The 25,384-nt window shown below is 40.8% G+C and overlaps 1 protein-coding gene across 1 annotated transcript; it reads left to right on the top strand.

Moving 5' to 3' along the window:
* The first annotated feature begins 22,070 nt into the window (after nucleotides 1–22,070).
* LOC138881103 (uncharacterized) lies at nucleotides 22,071–22,961 on the top strand. Its single transcript, XM_070161304.1, has 2 exons — nucleotides 22,071–22,321; nucleotides 22,610–22,961. Exons 1-2 carry the CDS (start codon nucleotides 22,071–22,073, stop codon nucleotides 22,959–22,961), a joined length of 603 nt encoding a protein of 200 aa, XP_070017405.1.
* Nucleotides 22,962–25,384: the final 2,423 nt, after the last annotated feature.

Genomic DNA, 25,384 nt, shown 5'->3' with positions numbered 1-25,384 from the left:
GACTGGCAAAGTAATGGGTTCTGTCATTCCCTGAAGGGTTCGTCCAAGTCCCTTCCCTGGCCTAAATCCGTGCCGGATCATCTCTTTGGCCACCATGACCGAGGCGTTAGACAAGAAAGGCTGGGGCAAGGTATTCCCTCTTCGTGCTGCTCTGCCAGTACAACCTCGAAAGCTTGATAGACCGTATGTTCGCTCCCTTCTCTCGGTTCAAGATACGGGATGGATGGGTCCTGATAAATGGCATGTTCGTCTTCCCCATGGACCACGATCTCTTGGTCTTCGTACTCGAACTTCACCATCTGGTGAAGAGTGGAAGGCACGGCTCCTGCCGCATGGATCCAAGGTCTGCCAAGGAGAAAATTGTAGGATGTGTCCATGTCGATCACTTGGAAGGTTACTCGAAATTCGACTGGTCCTATGACCAGCAGCAGGTCTATTTCTCCCATGGTATCTCTCTTGATGCCGTCGAAAGCTCTTACGCAGACATTGTTGGGTCGGATTCTTCCGGTCCCAATTTCCATTCTTTGTAGCGTGGAGAGCGGGCAAATGTCAACGCCTGAGCCTCCATCCAACATTACCCGCTTGACATAATAGTCTTCGCATTTAACTGTTAGATGCAAAGCCTTATTGTGTGCCGCTCCTTCCGGGGGTAAATCATTCTTGCTGAAAGAGATTTGGTTGACGGCGAAGAATCTTTCTGTCATCCGCTCTAGTTGCTCCACCGAGGTTTCAACTGGTACATATGCTTCATTCAGGGTTTTCAGCAGGATCTTTTGATGCTCGGTTGACCTCATTAATAATGACAGCATGGATACTTGCTCAGGGTGCTTGCGCAGCTGATCTATCACTTCGTAATCCGGCATCTTCATTTGTTGGAAGAACACTTCCGCTTCTTCAACACTCACGGGCTTCTTTGGAGGGAAGCGCCTTTGCGTGGCGTTGTTCAGTTCTTGGGTATTTGAGTACCCTCTAACGAAAGTATTTTCTGGAAGTTCTTCCATGACCTCCTTACCTTTGTACATTACCAAAGTCTTTTGATAATTCCACGGCACTGTGGACGGGTTGGTCATTGGCTTTTGTGGCACGCGTCCGATAACCACTGGCTCATTCAGCCGAGGTGGTTGAATCGTCCCCCGGACCACATAGGCCCCTTTTGGCACGTACATAGGTTTTGTCTTTTTGATCCCGAAGTTCTGCGCCTTTTCAGCTCGACCTCGTGGTATGTAAAGAACTTCATTTTTTACAGGTACCTCTTTCTTCTCTACCTTCTTTTCAGGCTTGTTCTTTATAGCCTTGACCTCTTCCCCCTTTTCTGGTTTCTGGTCCATTTCAGGCCTCTTCCCCGTGCCGACAATGGCAATTATAGCTTTCAGAGCAGGATCGAACTCTTTGTCTTCACAAATCATTCCGATCAGCGGCCCATTATTGTGAGCAGGTAATGGATTGTTAGTTACGCTCGGGATTTCCTCGTCCCTTAGCACTATTTTCCCTTGCTCTATCAAATTTTCGACCACTCTTTTCAACGACCAGCAGTCATTTGTATCATGTCCCTCGGCCCCTGAATGATAGGCGCATCTGACTCCGGCTTTGTAAGAAGGCGATGTTGGGTTTTGCCTCGTTTGGGGAATTGGTTGCAAGAAACCCAACTGGACTAGCTTAGGGAACAAAGTAGAGTATTGTTCACCGATGGGCGTGAAAGTCCGCCGTCGAGGTGGCTCCTGGGGGCGGTAGTTATTCTGCGGGGGTTGTGGGTTATAGTGGTTGCGGTAAGGAGGCTGATTTCTGGGAGGTGGAGCTGGGCCTCGGTTGGCTTGTTGTGGTGGATGGTTATAAGGTTGGGCATTCATGACCATATAAGGTTGATGAGCATATGCCAAATTTGAGTGGGGGTAGTAGTGGCGTGGGGCTCTTTCCGGAAAATGGGGCTTGGGATGACGATACTCCCTTGCTTCAGAGGCTGCCATAGTCGTTTCTTCTTTCTTCTTTCCCCTTGTCGTTCCTCCAGACCCGCTTTGGACGGCCTGAGAGGTTGCCCTTATGGCTGCTTGACTTAGAATCCTTCCCGTTTTCAACCCATTTTCCACCATCTCTCCAATCTTGATTGCTTCCGCGAATGGTTTACCCATGGCCGACATCATGTTTTGGAAATAGTCAGACTCTTGAGCCTGGAGAAAGGTAGTGACCATTTCCACTTCATCCATGGGAGGCTTTACTCTCGACGCCTGCTCACGCCACTTAATAGCATACTCTCTGAAGCTTTCCGAAGGCTTCTTCTTCAAATTCGACAGAGAGTTTCGGTCTGGCGCAATGTCGATGTTATACTGGAATTGTTTTACAAAATCTCTAGCGAGATCATCCCATATATGCCATCGGGACATTTCCTGATCCATATACCATTCCGAAGCTATCCCTACTAGACTTTCCCCAAAATATGCCATTAGCAGTTCTTCTTTTCCGCCGGCTCCCCGCAATTGGTTGCAGTATTTCTTAAGATGCGCAATGGGGTCACCGTGCCCATCGTATTTCTCGAACTTAGGGGTCTTGAAACCCGTTGGCAGGTGCACGTGAGGGAACATGCACAGGTCGGCGTAAGAGACGCTCTTTTGTCCGCTCAATCCTTGCATATTCTTCAAACTTTGTTCAAGGCTTCTCATTCTCTTGGCAATCTCATTTTGTTCTGCAATTCTGGGGTTCTGATCCTGCCCGGGTGCAAGCTCGCACTGAGGCGGTAGAGGATTAGTACTGGTAGCGAACCTAGTTGGTTCCATTGAGAACGATGGGGCTTGGAATGTAAAAGATGATGAGTCAAAGCTTGGCTTGTATGTGGTAGGTTGTGCCGTAACCGGGCAAGGCGATGCAGTAAAGATGTTCATGCTTGCATCAGTGGCCGACATTCGGGGATGAGGTTCAGAAGGCGATCCAGCGGAGAAGGCTGAGGTGGCTGGGTACCCGAATGGGGTAGCAGGATAATTTATGGGGACATTAGAAGTCCCACTTGACCTGGAGAATAATTCAGGGAATCCGGGGACGACACTTGGCGGCTCTTTCCCATTATTCCAGTCGTCCAGCATTTCCAACATGCGGAGCCGTAGGATTCTATTTTCCTCCGCAGTTGCGGATTCAGGTGTGAGGACGGCTGAGATCGAGCTCTCCTCGGAAACAGGGATTGTTTGCAATGGAATTTCTGAAGACATTTCCACACTTCCTTTTGACCTGGTGAAGTAAGTGTGAGTACTGCTTCTGGTCCTAACAACAGGTAGTTGAACACTTCTCCTTGACCTCGTGAAATATGAGTGCGAGGCCAGACTTTCACCAAACCAACCGTTCAAAAAACCCTGGAAATGCTCAATGACAAACGCACGGTTAATTTGCAGCAAATAACAGATAGTTAATCTCACGTTGGGCATGATGCACCTATTCAGTTAAGTGGATCACTATGTGTTTGCTACGAGAGCATGCGTCATTCCGGCGTTTTTTATTAGTTTTCTTTTTTTTTATTATTATTTATTTATTTTTATTTTTTATTTTTTTTCCTAGTTTTTCTTTTCTTTCTTTTCTTTTTTTTTATTTTGCAGTAAAAGAAATGCGACCGGATCCGATGAGGATTGCCTACGTATCACGATGCCTATGTGAATCAGATCATTACGTAGTTCGAAAAACACAAATGAGCGTAAAAGAAGCAAACTCTTTATTATTGAAGCAGTCTATTACAAACTACATTTTGCAAAAGAAAAAGCAAACTTTGAAAATAAACCTAGACTCAAAAAAATAGACTAAAAATCACCCTGATGGAAAAACAAGCAGGAGATGCTAAGATACAGGCTTGACTTATGAGTGCATTATGGTTTTGAAAATCAGTGTCCGCGGGGCATCGTTCGGCCTCGCCGTGGTCCTAGGCGTGAGATCCCTCTCAAGTTGCTCCAGCTCGTGCATAGTCTGCTTGACATAACCCATTACTGCCGAGAGGACGGTAACGCTGGACATGTTCTCACATCGTAGACATCGTCTGGTGATGGCATGGGCAATGGCCTTGATCCTATCTCTGGTTTGCTTCTTTTCTATGAGTAGGCGTTTTATCTGATCGCTACATATCTCGAATACTTGAGTATCCTGTATATGCTGATGCTTCAATCGCCGTACTTCCAACTTCATCTGGGCCATTGAGTCGTACCAGTATCTGCTCTCAATTTGGAAATCCTTGGCCTGATTAGCTGCTTTGATCTCAAGTGCAGCCATCTCTCTCTTTATTTTAGCAACAGTCTTCTCGTGGTCGCCTTCCAATTGATCCAGGTATCGACGATGCTTATCTGCTCTTGTATCCCACTGTGCTTTGAGCTCTGCTATGACGTTTTCAGATTTCTCCAAACCATCTTGCCATTCTCTGACTTCGCTTTTTAGCCTCTTTATCAGGTGCTCGTCTGATCGACGCCTTGGCTGTTTATCTGCATCCAACCTTATCTGTTTGATCTGGGCTCTGAGGATTTCATTTTCTTGAATTAACCTGTTCCGCTCTCCCAGATCGGTAGCAATTTGCACGTTGTGCTCGTATTTCATGCCTTCTACTTGTTGCTTTAACCTGCTGATTTCGGCACAATAGCCTCTTTCCTTTGCTAACCAATCCCAATGCCTTTGCGATGACTCGGTGAAATTCCGGATGTGGGGTCTCTTAGCTGGCCTTTCATGCTCAAGTTCCCTTCTATACCATGCAAGGTAACCTGGTGCCGTCTCTCCTTTGGCTCGATCCCGCACGCAAGTATCTGATTTCAAATATTGACACTCACTCCAGATTTGGCGAATCTTTGCTTCTGGGAATTGTCCGTTAGGACTTATCTCAACTGCTTGAGCGCTAAGATCTTCCTCATGAGGTACCGTCTGGCATCTTCCGAACTGTCTCAAAACTCGGCAGGGTGCGTAAGGTTGAATGCTCTTAAGCCCCATCAGCAAGAAATGAGTTTTAGCTGCAGACATATATAGGATCTCATCAACAGGCAACCATCCCAACGTCCATTGTATTTGGCTGGCCGTAAGAGCTTGAAAGAATGAAGTCCATGCCAAGACTCCTTTGGGCAAAATGATCTCTTTGGTTCTCGTGTAAGATTCTTCTATGCAGGTCTTTTCCGGGGAACCATGGCTCAAAATCTCGGAATGATGGCAGAGGTGCTCGGTCATCCATATCTGTAGGAGCAAGTTACAACCTTCGAAGAAATTTCCCCCAGCTTTACAAGCTGTGAGAGCTCGAAAGATGTCAGATACCACCATTGGCGCGAGAGTACTGTCACTTTGCGTGAGTAAAGTGCTGACGACCCCAGATATCTTCAAATCAATGTTTCCATCTTTCCTCGGAAATACCAGAAGACCCAGGAACATTATCATGAACGCTACCCGTCTGTGCTCGTCCCACTTCTGACGAACTCCTTTGCTGCACAGTTTGTTGATTGGATTATTGAATCCCCCCTCGTGACCGTACCTATCATATATGAAGCATGGAGTACAGAATCCGGCTGCTAGATCCGGGTTGTGGACTGTTCTAGGTATTTTCAATGAATCCAGGAACCGATGTACCGTGACGACTCTCGGGGCGACCAAGTATTTTTCCCTCAACGGAAGTTCAGTATTCCCGATGTATCCGGCCATTTCTTCCAAAGTCGGGGTGAGCTCAAAATCAGAGAAATGGAAAACATTGTGCGCCGGGTCCCAATAGGTAACCAAAGCTCTTATGATATCTCCCCGAGGCTGGACTTCCAATAAACCCACAAGACCTTTCAGATATTTCTTAACCTCGTTTTGTCCTTCAACACCTAGATCATTCCACCATAGTCGTAACTTGATAGGGATTTTGGTCATTATTGAAAAATGTTCATTTTGCATCGTGCTCATCCTGCACATTTATTTAGGTGATTTTAACAAAACTGACTGACTCAAAAATATTTTTACAAAGGGGATCAAGTTTGAACACGGCCTTTAAACACTCCGGGGATGAAGATTTTAAGGCTGTGTTGGTCTATCGGATAAAAATGCTAAACAAGACCCAAAGGTGGCTATTTATGCAAAGTCAGCCTTTCGGCGTCCCTTTCGGGAACATTCGGCTATTTATGACAAAACAACGTCACCCGACTTATTTATGACTCTTAAAAAATTTGAAACGCATTTTTTTTATTTTGGCTATTTTAGCAAAATGGGGGTTGAACCCGACGAGGGTTGCCTACGTATCTCACATCCGGTGAGAATCAAACCGGCGTAGTTCGGGCATATCATGAATAGAGGAAACTTAGAAATCAAGAATAAGTATTATTATTTTGAAAAAAGATAAAGACTAAAGAAAAAAAAAAAAATTGGCAATATTTGGACCATTAGTCTGAATTTATAAAAGGGGTACTACAAAAGAAACCACACATTTTTGAATTATGGATTTTCCATTTTTTTTTACTTTTAAAATAAATACCTTTTCTTTTTTTTGATTTTGAAAGTGATAAAAGAAAAAAAAAATTTATTATTTTTTTTTTAATAACTCTCAATAAAAGACAGTTTTTTTTTTAGAAAAATTCCGGCAAGGTTTTGACACTACTTGGACATTGGTTTTATTTTCAAAAAATAGGTAATTATCTCCTCTACGCTGCTATTTTCCCCTTTTTAGGAACCGGTCGACATGCGGAACCGAAGAAAATAAATGCATAACACAAATAGGATGCAGCAGGGTGGTCTTTTTCGTTTCAGGCTGCCTGTCCTAGACGGACCCAACCCCTGTGTTGAGTCCCCTAAGTCAAATGCAACATGATGCAAATAAGAGTTCCTACTAGGGATCCGGCATGAAGTCAAGTTATTCTAGGTTCGTAACCTGGGTATTTGTTCTAGACTGTGCACCCGAGCGGACAACTCGAGTCGAGGAGGGGGCTACGTACCGGGGACCCGCGAGATCGTCCGGCTTTGTAACTTGTCCGTCCTCTTTCTTATTTTAGGTATTGACATTAACAGAATAGGGAGTCCCGACCAGCGAGCTTCTCCCCGGAAGTAAGAAGAGAAAGGTTTCGGCACAGTTTATATACAGTTCAGATAATATCAAAGCGGTAAAAGACAACATTTAGCACATTATGCAAAAACATGTAATAAAGATCAGATAATAAAGCTAAATATAACAATTATTCTAAGCTCGAATTCTTGAACCCTGAACCAGTGGTTCTGGGTAAATTTCCCCAGCAGAGTCGCCAGAGCTGTCACACCTCCTTTTTGCGCGCCCGCCCCGAGGGGTAAGATGCGCGGGTGGAGTTTTTCCAATTTAAGTGACAATATTCGAAATGGGATTATTTATTTAATTCAGAGTCGCCACTTGGGAAAGGTTTGGCTTTTGGTGTCCCAAGTCACCGGTTTATCTTGAATCCCAAATCGAGGAAATTTTAGACTTTTCCAAATGAAGTCTGCGAACCAGAAATTCTAAGTAAGGAATTCTGTTGACCCGAGGGAAGGTGTTAGGCACCCTCGAATCCCGTGGTTCTAGCACGGTCGCTTAAATTGTTATAATGGCTAAATATCTGATTTAAATACATGTTATGACTTACGTGCTTTTATTAAGTTTAAACCGCTTTTATTATTATCACTTATTTTTTATAAAATTGCAACGTCGTGAAAATTCATCTCGAACCACGTCACAATCAATGCACCCGTGATCGTCGACACATTTGGACTTCGTTGAGATTCGGATTTGGGTCACATCAATGTGCACCCGAATTTAAGAATATGATTTAATTAAGTCGCGCCTACAGAGTCTAACGCGTTATTATCTTTGTAGAAGGCCATGAAATTTATTAAATGGCCTATCCTGAATTCTAAATAATTATCATGGTTATTTATTGAGGGCCCCGCAATTTTGCATTTTTAGTTGGCGAGGCTCATCTCTATTTTAGAAAGGATATCCTAAAGTGGCTACATTTCTAATGCATTTGTCTCTAAAACTAGAAGAAAAGGTACATGCTAATTCAATTATAGGCTTTTGCCTAATCCGGATTCTTGTCAGTTTCTGATTAACTATTTATAAAGTAAAAAACGTCATGCCTTGCGAGAATGTTTTAGTCGAACAAAAAGACTACATATGAGATTGATGAAATGCAATACCTAATCCGAACATTTCTTGAGTTGAACTTAACTTAACTTATTTGGACTAGATTAAAGGATAACTGGCAAAGTAAAATACTTTAGTTTGACAAGGAATCATGTACGAGCTAAACGAAATACAACACTTAATCCGAACACTTCTCGAGTTGAACTTAACTAAACTTGTGTGGACTATTCTTAACTAAAAAAAAACTAAATGAAACAGGAACAGTATTGTATAAGGTCGAAGTATACATGCCCCTACTGACAAACAACTACCAAGCTAAAATACAACAGGGTAAACTCAGTCGAATATCAATACATACTTTTGAACTGTTGAATTATAAACTAATCAATTTTCACAGGCCTGTTAATGTACTATGAATATTACAACAAATACTTGAACTTCTTCAACCTTTTTTCATTTCATGCTTTCCAACTGTTTTAATTACATCAATATGGGACTTGAAATGTGTACCTGGAAATGCTGAAAATGCAAAGGAGAAGAAGAAGAAGATGTGGAAATCAGCAGCAGAAAGAAACAGGACTAGCAATAGCAGCAGGACAGGGCAGCAACAATAGTGAGCAGAATAGCAGCAGCAATCAGAACAGCACAAAGAAAGGATTCTGTTGCGAGGTGGAACTAGAGTTGAAGAAAAAAACAGCCAAACGAAATAGCACACAGTGTGATGGCAACAATGCTCCAGACAATCCAATTCCGGAATATACCAAATGCAACAAAAACACTAACAATAATCTCGATTGAATTTTAGAAGAAGCAACACTGCCTAATGTATTGACAATAGATGAAGTTCAGACAAACAAGACCAAATTTCTGATTTTCTAATCTGTTTTATCTCTTTCTTGCTCTCTTTCTATTTCTGTCAACTCTTTCTTTTTTCTTTTCTATCCTCACAGTGTATGTATTTCTCTTCTGTAAATTTTCAGGGTTCTCTAACCTCTAATCCCCTCTTAGGTCTCTTAAGGTCCAGTGTGTCTTTTTTTTTTCTCTCAGTCAGATGTCTCGCCCTTTTTATATGCCTTCCTTACCCCTTTTAACAGCCTGTTTAGACTATCACCATACCCTCCCATGTGCATTCCCATTTTCAGATTCCAATTAGTTATTTAAGTATTAACCCCCATCAACAATCCCTGGCAGACTTAACCTTTTTTAAAAGGTTTAATACTTTTAAACTAAAGCAAGGTATGGGCAGTAGAATATATCTGACAGCATATGCTGTCAAATTATTCAAAACTTAACAAAAGATCTTTATGCAGGCCACAGGTTGTGCACAAAGCACATGAGGTGCACCAATGCACATGCTGTGCACGAGTGCACATGCCCTCTAATTCAGAATTTAAACCAAACATCCCTTTTTACATTACTGATCAATTCAACAGCTATAAGTAAACAAAAACTGGTTCTTAATTGACTCAACAAATGCTTAGCAGAAGTAAATCGATTTACTTTGTTCGGACAGTTGAAACTAATTGACGACACATGTCGACTCGACTATATTAGCATTAATATACACAATCGTAGCCAAAAATCAGACATTTAAACAGTATCGATCATGGTTCGAATTATACTGACTAAGCAAAAATGCACTCGAGGAGTCAACTAGTCAATCCAAACTCGAAAATCAGCTACTTGCACAAACAAATACATAATGCCTTATCAGAATAGGAGGGGGAATTTAGACAAACAACAGAGGTTCAGGCAAAGTGGTTGAAGCACTGTTGATAGAAGTCAAGGACATAAACAGAAAACGAACAGACCCTTACAACAATCAAACGAACCAAAACAACTAAGAAAATAAAGAAACTCACCTTAAACCGCAAAAGATCAAAACCTTAACTCGGACTCGGTCAGGCCTTTCTTAAGGCTGAACGGACTTTAAACGAAGTGTTTCTCAGATGAGAAACACTTTGATTAAAGTCCATTAGACCTTAATCTCTTCGGTTGAACCAGTGACGGAGGAACACAAAATTTCCAAAACTCAGATCTGGGATTCATGCTTCCCTGATCAGATTCGGACCAAACCAAGTATGGTTTGGTCACGAGGGGGGTCTGGGGAGTGTCTGGTATGAATTTAAGGCAGATCGGTGTAGATTAGGTTCCGACTCGAATCTTCAAATGAAGATTCGAGAAGGTGGGACAGGATTCGAAGTGTGTGGTTGGTAGATTTGGGTTCAGGATGGCATGGTGGTTCTATGGTGTTCAGGTGGAGGTCACCGGCGTTCAGGCCGCCGGGTTTCTGGTGAAGGTGTGCAGGGGCGGCTAGGGTTTGAGGGGAAGGGTTTGTGGAGACGAAGGCCGGGGTTAGGATAGGGGGGCAGGGTAGGATTATGGGCTTTTATAGTTAGTGGGTGGGTTGATCTCAACCGTTAGATCAATCTAGATCTACGGTTTGGATCTGATGGTCTTAAGTGGAACGGTGTCGTTTTGAGGGTAAAGGGTTTTGGGTTGGTCCGGGTGAAAACGGGTCGGGTTCCTCAGTGGGTTGTGGGGAAGTGATCTTGGCCGTTGATCAATCTGAGATCAACGGCCCGGATCACACTGGACTAAAACGACGTCGTTTGGATACCCTGGGTATCAGCTGGTGTTGGACCGGGCAGGCCTGGCTTGGACGTTGTTTGTTTTGGGCCAATTTAATAAATTGGCCCAATCCGGAAGAAGAAAGGGCCCTTTTCTCTTTCTTTTTTTTTTATTATTTTTATTTCTTTTCTTATTTATTTTAAAAACAAAACTAAGCAAAAAATCAAATTAAAATTAAATACACACTCAATACAATTATTTGCACACACACAAAAGATATTTCAAAACAGGTAAAATCAAACAAAACAAAATCACGGACAAAGATGCCTGTTTATGCCTTTCTATTTAAACCGTGTTACGGTTCAGATTATGCATGACACGTACACATTTTTTGAATTTTGTTTTAATAAAGTAAATAAATAAAAATGGGCCAAAGTCACAAATAAATCAACAAAGTGCCGCACAAAAATCCAAAAATTGTACAGCAGGACCAATTTTTATTCTTTTGGAGCGACTGTCGCGCAAAACAAAAATCACGTGCTCACATCACCCTTGAAGAAATGCAACATGTAGCACATAGGATGCATCAAGATGGTCTGTTATTTTGGGTACGCCTGTCTTAGACGGACTCAACCCCTATGTTGAGTCCCCAAAGTGAAATGCACATGATGCAAACAAACGTGCCTACTAGGGATCCGGCATGAGGCTGAGTTATTCTAGGTTCAAAACTTGGGTTTATTGTTCTAGACCTGGCTTACCCGAGCGGACAGCTCGAGCCGAGGGGGCAGCGTACCGGGAATACAAAAGCTTCACCGGCTTTGCAACTTGTCCGAACCTCGTTCTAAATTTGGAATATGACTCTAACAGAAAAGAAGTCACACGAAATGCACACTTCTTCATGATTTAAAAGACTCAGAGAGAAGAGGGATTTCGCAATAATTTATATACAGTTCACGGAATATCAAAGCGGTAAAAGCAATCAATTAGCACATTAGGCCCAGATCATGTAACAAAATCAAATAATGGATAAAGCCAACTATAACAATTATTCTAAGCTCGAATTCTTGAACCCTGAACCAGAGATTCTGGGTTCGTGTCCCCAGCAGAGTCGCCAGAGCTGTCACACCTCCTTTCTCACCTACACCCCGGAAAAGGGTATATGTAAAGGGAGTTTTTCTAATTAAAGGACAATCGAAATGGGATTTATTTAAGAAATTCAGAGTCGCCACTTGGGAGATTTATGGTATCCTAAGTCACTGATTGAATCCCGAATCGAGGAAAATATGACTCTGTTTAACAGTTCGCGAACCAGAAATCCGAGTAAGGAATTCTGTTAACCCGGGAGAAGGTGTTAGGCATTCCCGGATTCCGTGGTTCTAGCACGGTCGCTCAACTGTCATATTCAGCTTATTTTCTGATTTTAATACGTGTTGAACCTATTTGCCAATTTTAGCTTTCAACCGCTTTTATTCAATTATTTTTAGAGAAAATTGAACGTCGTGTAAAACGTGTCTTTGGATTGCGTCACATGAAATGCACCCGCAATCCTGAACACATTTTATGCAACGTTTTTGGGGTTTGATTTGGGTCACATGAAATGCACACCCGAGTTTAAGAAGGTAAATTATTAAAAGCGTACCTAAAGTGACTAATGCATTATTATCTTTGAGGAGGGCTGTGAAATTCGCTAAACAGCCTATCTCGAATTCTAAGTATTTTATTATAGACATTTAAGAGGACCCTGCAATTTATGCATTTTTGTTTAGCATGGCTCACCTCATTTATTATTTAAAGGCCAACCTAAAGCAAACTACAATTTTCTACTTAGTTTGTCTCTAATAGTAAAAGAAAAAGCCCTAGTTAATTAGTATTGTTCAATAACTAAACATGTTCACAATCATGATAATATTTTAAACGGCTCTAAAGGTTTCTCTAGGAATATTTGTTATTTTACCTCTACATTATGAAATTAACACAAGAGCCATTTGTTACTAAGTGTCTCACTATGGCTTGCCTCAAATTTTCATTTTTTAAGACCCTAATTATTTAACACTAAAGTACTTGAGAAGTCCCTTCCAAACAACAAGGATTTATTAAACCATTTTATTAGCGGAAGGGCCTGAATATTTTGGCAACGCCGGCTGCAAGCAAGGACTTCAGGATTGAATCCCTGAAGCCATACCTACCAGTGATCTCTCATAATCTTTTGAACCGTTGAGGAGGGGAGAAAAACGAGTCGGGGCATGAATAAGAACTTTATATATATCAATCAACAATAATCCCCTTTTAAACTAAGGCATAAACTATATGGAAACATCAATTGGTTACAGTTAAGACCAGGCAATCTATACATACATAGCCAAAATTTCAGCAGGAGATATTGTTGTATACAATATATACCTTGAGCACAGTTGGACAACTTAACACATGAATCATAACAAGAAAACAAAAGTATAAATAGCAGAAGCTAATAGAATTTAACATTCAAACAAGACTCTTATTCAAATTCCAATTCGAACATCCAAATCTGTATACAAATTCAATCTGGTTCCAACTTTTGGCACTTCATTTGTTAGAAAAGGGTATGAAGGAATACCTGGAAATGAAAGTAAAAAGGGGGTGAGATCAGAAGTAAAAACAACAGCAATCACCAGCAACAACAAAACAGTCCCAGTTTTAATCCAGCTATTAACCCCAGATAGTTCAATGAAATAGTATATGGAAGATGGTTTCAGCCAATTCGAAATTGAAAACCAAAAATAGAAATCAATGAAACAGTAAATTCCAGTTTTTTTTTCCAGTATTTTCAGAATGTTTTCTTAGCTCTCTGCCCCTGTATATCCAGTGTATCCAGAGTGTATATCGAGTGTATACCGCTCTCTCCGCCCCCTTTTTTTCTTCTCCTCTCCGAATTTCCTAGCCTTCTACCCTCTTTTAATGTTCTCTCTCTTTCAGAATCTCTGCCAAGATTTCTTAGCTCTCTGCCCCTGTATATCCAGTGTATCCAGAGTGTATATCGAGTGTATACCGCTCTCTCTGCCCCCCTCTTTTTTTTCTCTAATCTGATTTTCAGCTCCCTTAAATGGGCATTCAATTAGTGCATTTTTCCCTACCAATTCAACTTTTCATTTCTTTAATCATCCACTTAATTGTCCACTCAATTAGTGCTTTTGGTTAATTTGATAATGCAAATACTACCCTACCACTATTAGAAGCTTCTCAATTAGTAAATTGGCCCAACCAGATTTTCCTCTTCTTATTCTCAATGGGTTTGGCTGAGTTTTGGTTTTGGGCCTGGCTAAATTGGCCCAACCAGATTTTCCTCTTCTTATTCTCTTTTCCTTTTCAATTTTCTTTTCCTTTTTCTTTTCAACAATTAAAACTAAAATCCTAATTAATTATAAAACACCAAATTAACTTAAAAATACTAATTAATTCTAACTAATGATTATCACAAATAATTAAATGCCAAATTAAAAGAAAATCACACAATTTGACTAAAATTACAAAAATATGTTATATTTTTTTTTGAATTTTTAATTTTGTAAAACATCTAATTATTAATTAATTCCAAAAAATGTAAAAATCAAATCTCAAATGAAAATGCTATATTTTTGTATTTTTAATGCATTAACAAAATTAAACATGCACACAAATATATGCGAACAATCAGGGAAATCACACAATAATTCCTAAAAATAACACATAATTAAAGAAAAGACCTAATTTTGGGAATTCTTTTGGAGTAATTCGTATGAGGCAAAATATCGCGTGCTCACACTCTGTATTTTGAACTCTCTCTCTTCTGAAAATTGAACTATTTCAAAACTTGGCCCCTTACCCTTTATGCACTAGTATTCAAACTTCTACTCTTAGTCATTTAGGTTCTCACCACCCCCATTGTGAGCACTGCCTAGGGTTCTTGAGACTCCTTTGAACTCTGACACATTGGGTTTGGTTTTTCCAATCTTTTATGAACTCTGTGTTGAATGTGTGGTTCTAGTGTGAGCATTGCCCGGGGTCCTTGAGGCTCTTTGGGAACTTTGACACATTGGAAGCCTAGTTTAATGTGTTGTAAATGGATCATTGTTATGCTTCAGAGCTGTTGTGTTTGAATGGCTGGTTTGCAGGTTTAGATTGGGCCTATGAAGGCTCCCTATAGTGTATTTGTTACCATTATGTAATTCATTCAATATTCTGGGCTGTAATAATCTCTGTAATAACATATTTGGGGTTAATTAGTAAAAGCTGGGGGGTCTATTCTTATATCTTTTATTAAAATTAGGTAGAATTCCTCCCTATAGGACTTAATTATGCTGATTGAATTATATGGATACTATACTGTGTTTAGAGATGTTGCCTATAGGATTTTTCATGATCATTTTGATTTTGTTGCATATTTGCATGCTAGAAACCCTGCTTATAGGACTTCACGTTTGATTCTGGATTAGAAATCCTATTCATAGGATCTACACATATTTTCAACTAAATATGCATTAGTGACCATGCCTATAGGATCTTGTTTGTTTCAGTCAATTATACTTCCTGGCAATTTGTTAATTTCTATCTAAATACGATTAATAGATATCATGCCTATAGGAATAAAAATCAGTTTCAAACCTAGAAATCATTCTTATAGGATTTAAAACTAATAAATATCATGTCTATAGGGTGAAACTAGTTATAAAACTTAGAAATACTCCTTGTAGTAGTTTAAATCGACCTCGCAATTACAAATCATACCTATACGGGTTTAAATCAATTCAGCAATTATAAAGCATGCCTATATGATCTAAAAGGAATAAAACTATCTTTATGAGTTAAAATTAGTTCTATACTTAGAAATCATGCCTATAGGTCTGTAATTGACAAACTCATAGAAATCATGCCTATAGGATCTTGTTAGTCTATTCTGAATTCAAGCTCTCTTGTAAATCACTTAGACAATAGATTCGTAGAACTTATTAATGATTCTGGGTTTAAAACTATGACACACTTATGCCTGAGGTGCATAGATTCATGCTGAATAAAATCAGTAGGCAAACAAATAGGTCTTGATGTTGGCCTTAATAAAATTGCCTTTATACCCTATTTTCTCGCATAAATATCCTGCCTATAGGATTTCCAAATTAATAAGTTTGCTGGTTCAATTGCGTGCTTTGTTGCTTATGTGTGGAGGTTAATATGAGCCTATACTTGCTCTTTATCTAAAAGTCCTTTTTTCTTTTTTGTGTGTCGCCTAGATTTTACATTTTTAAGTAATATAGGTTGGTCTAGAACCAGCCCAAATAGAGGTCCTAATACCTCTAGGACCATAGGTAAGGGACGGGTAGTGCACACATAGGGTACGATTTAGAATCAATTAGCGCGTTTCAGTAACAACTTGAAGATAGTAATTGGGTAGTAAAGGAAATGATAGCCCATGCGCTAATGCTATGCGTAAAACCCCGACTTGAGGGAGTTGCAAAGGATTGGAATGATCCTATAGGCTAAAAAACATAGGACCACGCCCTATAATCCTGTGTAAAATAGATTGAATATTGTATTTGTCCAAATTGTTTTCTTCCTTTTTAGATTAATTCTCTTAATTTAAGTTAGGCCGGGACCCACCGTTGTGGACCTTGAGGGGTGCCTAACACCTTCCCCTCAAGATAATTTCGAGCCCTTACATGATCTCTGGTGATGTAGACTGGTTATATGAATTAATTACTTTAGGTGCCCTAACGCACCTTAAATCCATTAGGTGGTGACTCTTTCAAATCCAATTCCCTACCCTCACGGAAAAGAGTTGTCCCAGAAATGTTGAAACCCAATTTCGTGAGAAAAAGGGGGCGCGACAGTCATGCTATTTGACCAGTACAGTCAGCACTCCAGGTTTTATATGGTATATCAAGTATCCATAGTGCTTATGGACCTCGTTCAGAGCAGACAACATTCAGTGCACCTCCAGGTTCAATAATAAACCTCTAATACAAAGTTACCATGGTGGTTATTTGAGTCATTAGGGACACCTTCAGGTACAACAGCCTCGTCAGCAAAGAGGTTTCTAAGTGTGTGGGGATTTGAGGCATATTGTGATATTTTGTCCTAGGTTTCATAGTAGTATGTCACAGCAAGGTACTTGGGCCATGATTATGTTACCGATTGCTACACTATCAACTCAGCCAACTAGGGGCGGGGGTCAGTCATAAAGAGTGGAGGTCATCCAACTAGAGGCATAGGTCGTCTAGGTAGAGGTCGTTCTAGAGGTGGAGGATAGACTGGTGGGGTTCATCCCCATTGTTATGCATTTTTTAGTACGCCTGAGGCGGACTCATCTAATGTAGTTATTACAGCTATTATCATTATCTGTCATAGAGATACTACGGTGTTGTTTGATCTGGGTTCTACATATCATTATGTTTCTTCATATTTTGTATCGCACTTGAGTATGTCTCATTATTCTCTTAACATACATGTCTTATGTGTTTACTCTAGTTGGGGATTCTATAGTAGTTGATTGAGTGTATTGGTCTTGTGTGGTTTCCATTAATGATTTTGATATTGGTTGTCCCCTATCGCGTTATCTTGGATTTTCATGCTAAGATTGTGACTTAAGCTATGCCGGGGTTGTCTAGATTAGAGTGTAGAGGGCCCTTGGTCATTCTATTAGTAGAGTGGTTTCATTCTTGATGGTTCAATGTACGGTTGAGAAGGGGTTCTTAGCATACTTGGCTGACATTTGGGATTCTAGTGCGGAAGTTCATTCTATTGATTCAGTGCCGGTTGTAAGGGAGTTCCCAAAGGTGTTTCTTGCAGATTTATCGTGCATGCCACCCGACAGGATATTGAATTTTGCATTGATATGGTTCCGGGCACCCAGCCTAGTTCTATTCCACCGTACCGTATGGATCCACCTGAGTTGAAGAAATTGATGGAGCAGTTGCAGGATTTTCTTAATAAAGGATTCATTAGACTGAATGTTTCTCCTTGGGGTGCGTCGGTGTTGTTTGTGAAGAAGAAGGACAAATTTTTGAGGATGTGCATTGACTATCGGCAGTTGAACAAGGTTACTATCAAGAACAAGTATTTATTGCCTCGGATCGATAATTTATTTGACCACCTTCAGGGTACCCAAGTGGTCTCCATGATTGATTTGAGATCGGTCCATCGTCAGGTGAAGATTTGGGCTTCAGATGTCCCTGAGACAGCTTTTAGGACCCGCTATGGTCATAACGAGTTCTTGGTGATGTTATTTATTTTAACTAATGATCTAGCGGCTTTATTGATTAGATGAACCTAGTGTTCAACTCTTACTTTGATTTTGTCGTGATTGTGTTCATTGATGATATTCTGTTTTACTCCCGCAGTAGATAGGACCATGAGCAGCACATGTGGGTTGTACTTCAGACTTTGAAGGATTGTCAGCTTAATGCGATGTTTTCGAAGTGTGAGTTCTGGTTGAGCTGAGTTGCCTTCTTGGGTAATGTTGCATCTAGTGAGGATATCAAAGTTGATCTTAAGAAGATTGAGGCAGCCCCATAGACCAAGTTGACTCAAAAGGGTGCTCTTTTTAGATGGTCCGATGATTGTGAGGATAGTTATTAGAAGCTCAAGGTTTCTTTGGCTACGGCTCCAATATTGGTGTTGCCCATAGGTTCAGAGTTTTATATTGTGTATTGTGATGCTTTGTGCATTGGGCTCGGTGCATTTTTTATACAGGGTGGTTAGGTGATTGCCTACGCATCTCTCTAGTTGAAGATCCATGAGAAGAACTATCTTGTTGATGATTTTGAGTTGGCAGCTATTGTGCACGTGCTCAAGACTTTGTGGCACTACTTGTACGGCATGTCATATTAGTCTACACTTATCATCCAAGCCTTCAGCATTTGTTCAAGCAAAAGAATTTAAATTTGAGGCAGCAGAGGTGGTTGGAGTTGGTGAAATACTATGATATCAATATCTTGTATCATCCAAGAAAGGCAAATATGGTAAGCTGACACCTTGAGCGGAAAGGAAGAGAGTATGGGTAACCTGGCATTTGTACCAGCTATGGAGAGAACTTTGTCTATGGATGTTCAGGACTTGGCTAACAGATTCGTGAGATGGGATATTTTTGAGCCTAGTAGGTTTCTTGTGTGTGTTGTTGCATAATCGTCTTTGTTGAGCATACTAAGTCTCTCTATTTTGATGATACTCCCTTGTTGGTATTGAAAGACACGATGCAATGGGGTAGTTTCAAGAAGGTTACGATTGGAGATGATGGTGTTATATAGTTTCAGGATAAGACTTGTGTTCCAAATGGTGATACTTTGAGAGGGTTGATTCTTGAGAAGGCTCATAGCACGCGGTATTCTGTCCATCCAGGTGTGACAAAGATATATCATAACCTGAAGCAACATTATTTGTGGTGGAAGATGAATAAAGACATTGCTGGTCATGTTTCACGGTGTTTGAATTGCCAGCAAGTGAAGTATGAACATCAGAAACTAGGTGGTTTGACTCAGAGGTTGGTGATACCAGAATGGAAGTGCGAGCGCATTACTATGGAATTTGTTGTAGGATTACCATAGATTTTGAGGAAGATAGATGATGATTGGGTCACTATGGATAGATTGACCAAGTCCACGCATTTTATTCTGGTGATAACTTCTCATACTTAAGAGTGATTGACTCATATCTAAATCATAAAGATTGTTGGTTGCATGGTGAGCCCATTTCTATCATTTTTGACCGTTGCACGCAGTACACTTTAAATTTTTGGAGAGTTGTTTGGCGTGAGTTAGGCATGCAAGGTGGAGATCAGCACTGCATTTCACCCGTAGAGGGATGGCCTATCCGAGCGGACTATCCAGATCCTTGAGAATATGTTGAGGGACTATGCTATTAATTTTGGAGGCCAGTGGGACAAGTTCTATGATTGCCGATGTTTGGCTACAACTACAACTACCATTCCAGGATTCAAAGGGCGACATATGAGGCTTTATATGATAGGCAGTGTCGTTCTCCTATTGGTTTGTTTAAGCTAGGTGAGGCTAGGATGTTGCCTATGGATATGGTTCGTGATTCTTTGGAGAAAGTGAAGTCGACTCATGATCGCCTTTGTACAGCACAGAGCAAGCAGTAGAGTTATGTGGATAAGAAGGTCCGTGATATGGCTTATTTGGAGGGCAAGAAGGTATTCTTAAAACTTTTACCTATGAAGGGTGTGATGAGATTGGGAAGAAGGCAAGTTGAGCCCAAGGTTTATTGGTCTATTTGAGGTGTTAGAGAGAGTTGGGGAGGTTGTTTATAAGCTTGAATTGCCTCCCAGCCTTGTGGGGGTACATGCGATATTTTATATTTTTATGCATCGGAAGTATCATGAAGATAAGTCACATGTTTTGGACTTTAGCACAATACAACTTAATGAGGATTTGAATTATAAGGAAGAGTTGGTAGCTATTCTAGATCGACATGTTTGAAAGTTAAGATCTAAGGATATTTCTTCTGTGAAAGTGCTTTTGAAAGGTCAGCTGATTGAGGAGGCTACTTTGACGCCCGAGTCTGATATGAGGAGTAAATTTTAGCATCTTTTTTCCAATTCAGATATATATGTACTCCTTCCATTTCAATTTATAATGAACTTATTTCCTTTTTAGTACGTGCCAAAAAGAATGACCGTTTTCCCTATTTGGAAGAAATTTACCTTTATGCAATGATTTATAGCCACACAAAATATATGTGCCTCATTTTATACCACAAGTTTAAATTCTTCTCTCTTTCTTAAACTTCATGTCCAGTCAAATGGTCTCACATAAATTGAAACGGAGGGAGTATGTCTGTTCGGGAATCATTGTTTCTTTTAGATGTGGAGAATGTAATGACACAGTAGGTAATTTTAAGTTCTAACTTTCAGTTTCATGATTTGAGACCTTACATAGCGTTATTTGATGATTTATGACTTGCATGCATGGTCTGTTTTGATTCTGGAAAATTTAAATGTGATTTTTCAAAGAACACTTGATTTTTGAACGTTAAAATGGATAGGGTAGGCCACCGTCAACATTATGGGTCAAACGATCTCGGATTGGTATTTTCACAATTCAGGTAGGTTCATATGATGATTTTTGGATTGTACACATGTTTGGTTGGAGTCTCTAGTGACCCGGGTCATTCTGGTGCTTTTTATGAAAATTTGAAATTTTGTAGTTATGAACTTTGAAAACTTTAAGTTTTGATGTGTGATTCTTGATTTTTGTTGTTGTTTTGCTGGTTTGAGCTCACGAGTGAGTTTTTATGAAGTTCTTATACTTGTGTGAATGTTTGAGGTGGGGCCCGGGGGCTCGAATGAGTTTTGGGATGGATTCCGGCCATTTTTGCACAATCTACAACAACTGATGTGTTGTTGGTGCCTTGTGCATCACGAACGCGGAGGTAGTCTTGTGTTCCTGAATGGTTGATTGAGGTAGGTGTTTTACACTATGTGAATGTGATGGGAAGCTCGCAAAATTGGAGGGCCTGGGAGGTTTTGTTCCTCATCGTGAATGCGGCCGATAGATCGCAAACGCGGTCAATAGATCGTGAATGTGCAGGCTTTGGGGGATGATGGTCTTTGCGGACACAAAGAGGACTTTTCAAACAAGATGGCCAGTTGCCATTGACCTTTGCGAGCGCAACAGGTGCTTCGCAAACGTGTAGAGCACCCGACGCCCAGGTATAAAAAGGTTAAAAATTTGGGATTTATTCACTTTATACCATTTTTGAGACGTAGATAACAAATTGAGGAGATATTTGAGAGAAATTTCATACCTACTTCATAGGTTAGTAACTTTAACTTTTTTTTTATTTATTTCCATGATTCTTCATAGATTGTTATCCCTAAATCTAGCACTTTTTAAGTGTAGAAATTTGGTTTTGGGGAAAATTATGTATATATAATTGTTGTGTGCTAGATATGTTGGTTTTGATTGTTTGAGTTTGAGGAAAGTGAATACAATAGGGGAGGCACTGTCCAAATTATTACTGATGAGCTTGTCTCCCTTTGTGTGATTTCTAGTTTACATAGCTTAACAATAGTTTCCTTATCGCTTGTTATATTAGCTGGACTGTTTTGGAGAAGGTTTTATGTTGTCTTATGGAGGGAAATCATGAATTAAGACTTGAGTATGTTGTTAATGTTGTTTTGATGTACCTTGAAAGAAAGAAGCATTTAAAGTGTAGCTTTAGTAGTTCTAGATTGAGATGATGCTCAAGTTAAGCATATCTAGGTGTTGATATATTGAAGAAAGGTATGTAAAGGTTGTTTCTCTTCTTTGGATGGATTGAATCCATAGTTATGTATGTTCCGAGCATATTATGCCAAAGAAAAGTCATTTGTAAAGATCCCACATTCTATTATTCCAACTTTCTTATGACATAGCTATCCCTTGTTGGGAATTCCTATTAAGTTTATCATTGTTGCATGTTTAGTTGAGAAATAGAGATTATGCATATGTCATTTGCTGTATTACTATATGCCTACGGCGCTAGAGAGATTCGTGTTATGCCTTCGGGACTAGATAGATGCCTTCGAGGTGTTGATGCAGCACCCTACGCGTCCAGACAGTTGAAGGTGCATGAAAAGAACTATCTTGTCCACAACCTTGAGTTAGCAGCTAGTGCGTATGCCTTGAAGATTTGGAGGCATTATTTATATGGTATCCCTTGTGAGATCTACACTGATCATTGGAATTTGCAGTATTTGTTCAAGAAGAAGGATCTTAATTTGCGTCAGAGGAGGTGGTTAGAGCTGCTTATGGATTATGATATCACTATTTTGTACTGTCATGGGAAGGCCAATGTTGTAGCCAATGGTTTGAGTCGCCGTAGAGAGTTTGGGGAGTTTAGCTTATCTACCAACAGTAGAGAGGCCCATAACATTGGATGTTCAGGCCTTAGCCAGTAGTTTGTGAGATTAGATATTTCTAAGCCGAGTCGAGTGTTGTCTTGTGTGGTCTCTCGGTCTTCTCTTTACAATCGTATTAGGGAGCGTCAGTATGATGACCCCAATATTCTTGTCCTTAAGGACATGGTCCAGCACGGTGATGCTAAGGAGGTCACTATTGGGGATGATGGTGCATTGAGGATGCAGGGCAGGTTATGTGTGCCCAATGTAGATGGTTTGCGGGAGTTGATTCTTCAGGAGGCTCACAACGCACGGTACTCCATTCATCCGGGTGCCACGAAGGTGTATCAGAACTTGAGGCAACATTATTGGTGGCGTAGAATGAAGAAGGACATAGTGGAATATGTAGCACGGTGCCTAAATTGCCAACAGGTGAACTATGAGCATCAACGACTGGGTGGATTGCTTCATAAGTTAGAGATTCCGGAGTGAAAATGGGAGCGGATCACTATGGATTTCATTGTTGGACTTAGCAGAAGTTTGATGCAATTTGGGTGATTGTGGATAGGCTGACCAAGTCAACTCATTTCCTTCCTGTGATGACTACTTATTCTTCTAATCGGTTGGCTTGAGCTTATATCTGTGAGATTATCAGACTTCATGGCGTGCCGGTATCTATCAACTCTGACCAGGGTATGCAGTTTACATTACGATTTTGGAGAGATATACAGAATAAGTTGGGCACTCGGGTGGAGTTGAGCATAGCATTTCACCCTCAAAAGGACAGACAATCCGAGCACACTATTTAGATTCTTAAGGATATGCTATGTGTGTGTGTGATGGAGTTTCAAGGTTCTTAGGATCAGTTTTTTTCACTTGCGGAGTTTGCATACAACAATAGTTATTAGTCCAGCATTTAGCTTGAACCGTATGAGGCTCTGTATTGTAGGCGGTATCAGTCCCCGGTGGGTTAGTTCGAGCTGGGCGAGGTCAGATTATTGGGTACGAACTTGGTTCAGGATGCCTTGGAGAAGGTTAAGGTGATTCAGGATAGACTTTGCACAGCCCAATCCAGACAGAAGAGTTATGCGAACTAGAAGGTTTGCAATGTTGCATTCATGGTTGGAGAGTGGTTCTTGCTTCGGGTTTCTCCTAAGAATAGCGTTATAAGGTTCGAAAAGAGGGGCAAGCTGAGCCAGAGGTTTATTGGTCCCTTTCAGGTGTTGAGGCAAGTTGGGGAGGTTGCTTATGAGCTTGCCTTACCTCCAAGCCTAGAAGGAGTTAATCCGATATTTTATGTTTCGATGCTTCGGAAGTATCACAGTGATCCGTCTCATGTGTTGGATTTCAGCTTAGTCCAGTTGGATAAGGATCTATCTTATGTTGAGGAGCCAGTGGCTATTTTGGACAGGCAGGTTCGAAAGCTAAGGTCAAAGAGCATAAGCATCAGTAAAAGTTCAATGGTGGGGTCAGCCTATCGAGGAGGTGACTTGGGAGACCGAGCAAGATATGCATAGCCATTATCCTCATCTTTTCACCACTTCAGGTATGTCTCTATGCTCGTTCAAGGACGAACGAATGTTTTGAGAGGGGGAGGATGTAATGACCCGGCCGGTCGTTTTGAGAGTTAGAGCCCCGATCCCCTATTAACTACTTTCCTCGTATCTATTTCTATTGTTGTGACTTGCTGGGAGGTTTCATTTTGGTTTTTGAAGTATTTTGGGACACTTAGTCCCTAAAAGGAAGATTAAGTTTTAGAATTGGGACAGTAGTCAGAACTGTGTGAAGACGACACTGGAATGGAGTTCCATCGATTTTCTTGGGTGATTTTGGGCTTAGGGGTGTGTTCGGATTGTGTTTTAGAGGTCTGTAGCTTATTTAGCCTTGAAATGGCAAAAGTCGAATTTTTAGAATTTTGGACCGGTTGTGGAATTAGATATCGGGGTAAGAATCTGATTTTGGAAGTTGGAGTAGCTCTATAATGTTGATTATGACTTGTGTGCAAAATTTGGTGTCAATCGGACATGGTTTGGTTATTTCGGCATCGGTTGTCGAATTTGGAAGTTTCAAGTTTATTAGGTTTGGATTGGAGGATGAATTGTTTTTAGCATTGTTTGATGTGATTTGAGGGTTCCACAAAGTCCTTATGGTGTTTAGGATTGGTTGGTACGTTTGTTTGAGGTCCTGGGGGGCTCGGGTGTATTTCGGATGCTCAACGAGTTGAAATTGGACTTGTGCAACTTGCTGAAGATTTTTGGTGCAGGTGTAATCGCACCTGCGGAGTGGTCGCCGCAGGTGCAAGCCAGCAGAAGCGAAACTTGGAGCGTAGAACCGGATTTGGGCACCCCAGGCAGGGATCGCAGGTGCGAGGTTAGTTCCACATCAACAATGCCTGCATATGCGAGGGAGAAAACACAGATGCGGTGAAGGAACGCAGGAGCAGAGTAGTTTCCTCAAAAGCGGGCGTGCAGGTGCGGTCCCTTGCTCGCACAAGTGGGACTTGAGGACTTAAGTGATTTCCGCACCTGCGATGGTTTTTCCGCAGGTGCGGCGCTGCAGATGCGAAGAAAGGTCCGCAGATGCGGTTTCACTGGCAGAAAAAGAGCTAAGTGTGAGGGTTTGAGTTCATTATCCATTTTTTGAACCTTGGGCGCTCGAAAATTTGAGATTCTTTGAGGGATTTTCAGAAAGAGCTTTGGGATAACAATTCCTTACTCGGTTTTGGATTTATTCATTAATCTATTGTTGTTTTCTTCATTTAATCAAGGATTTTGAGTGAGATAGTTAGGAAAATGGGGGAAAAGTTCCCCAATCAAATTTTTGAATTTTGACTGGGATTTAGACCTCGGATTTGGATAGTTTTGGTACGAGTGAACTCGTGAGTGAATGGGCATTCATAATTTGTGACTTTAACC

The sequence above is a fragment of the Nicotiana sylvestris genome, chromosome 11 (genome assembly GCF_000393655.2).
Source record: "Nicotiana sylvestris chromosome 11, ASM39365v2, whole genome shotgun sequence".
Classification (NCBI taxonomy): domain Eukaryota; kingdom Viridiplantae; phylum Streptophyta; class Magnoliopsida; order Solanales; family Solanaceae; genus Nicotiana; species Nicotiana sylvestris.
The sequence above is the reverse complement of the archived record's forward strand: the minus strand, read 5'-3'. Positions and strand labels throughout refer to the sequence as shown.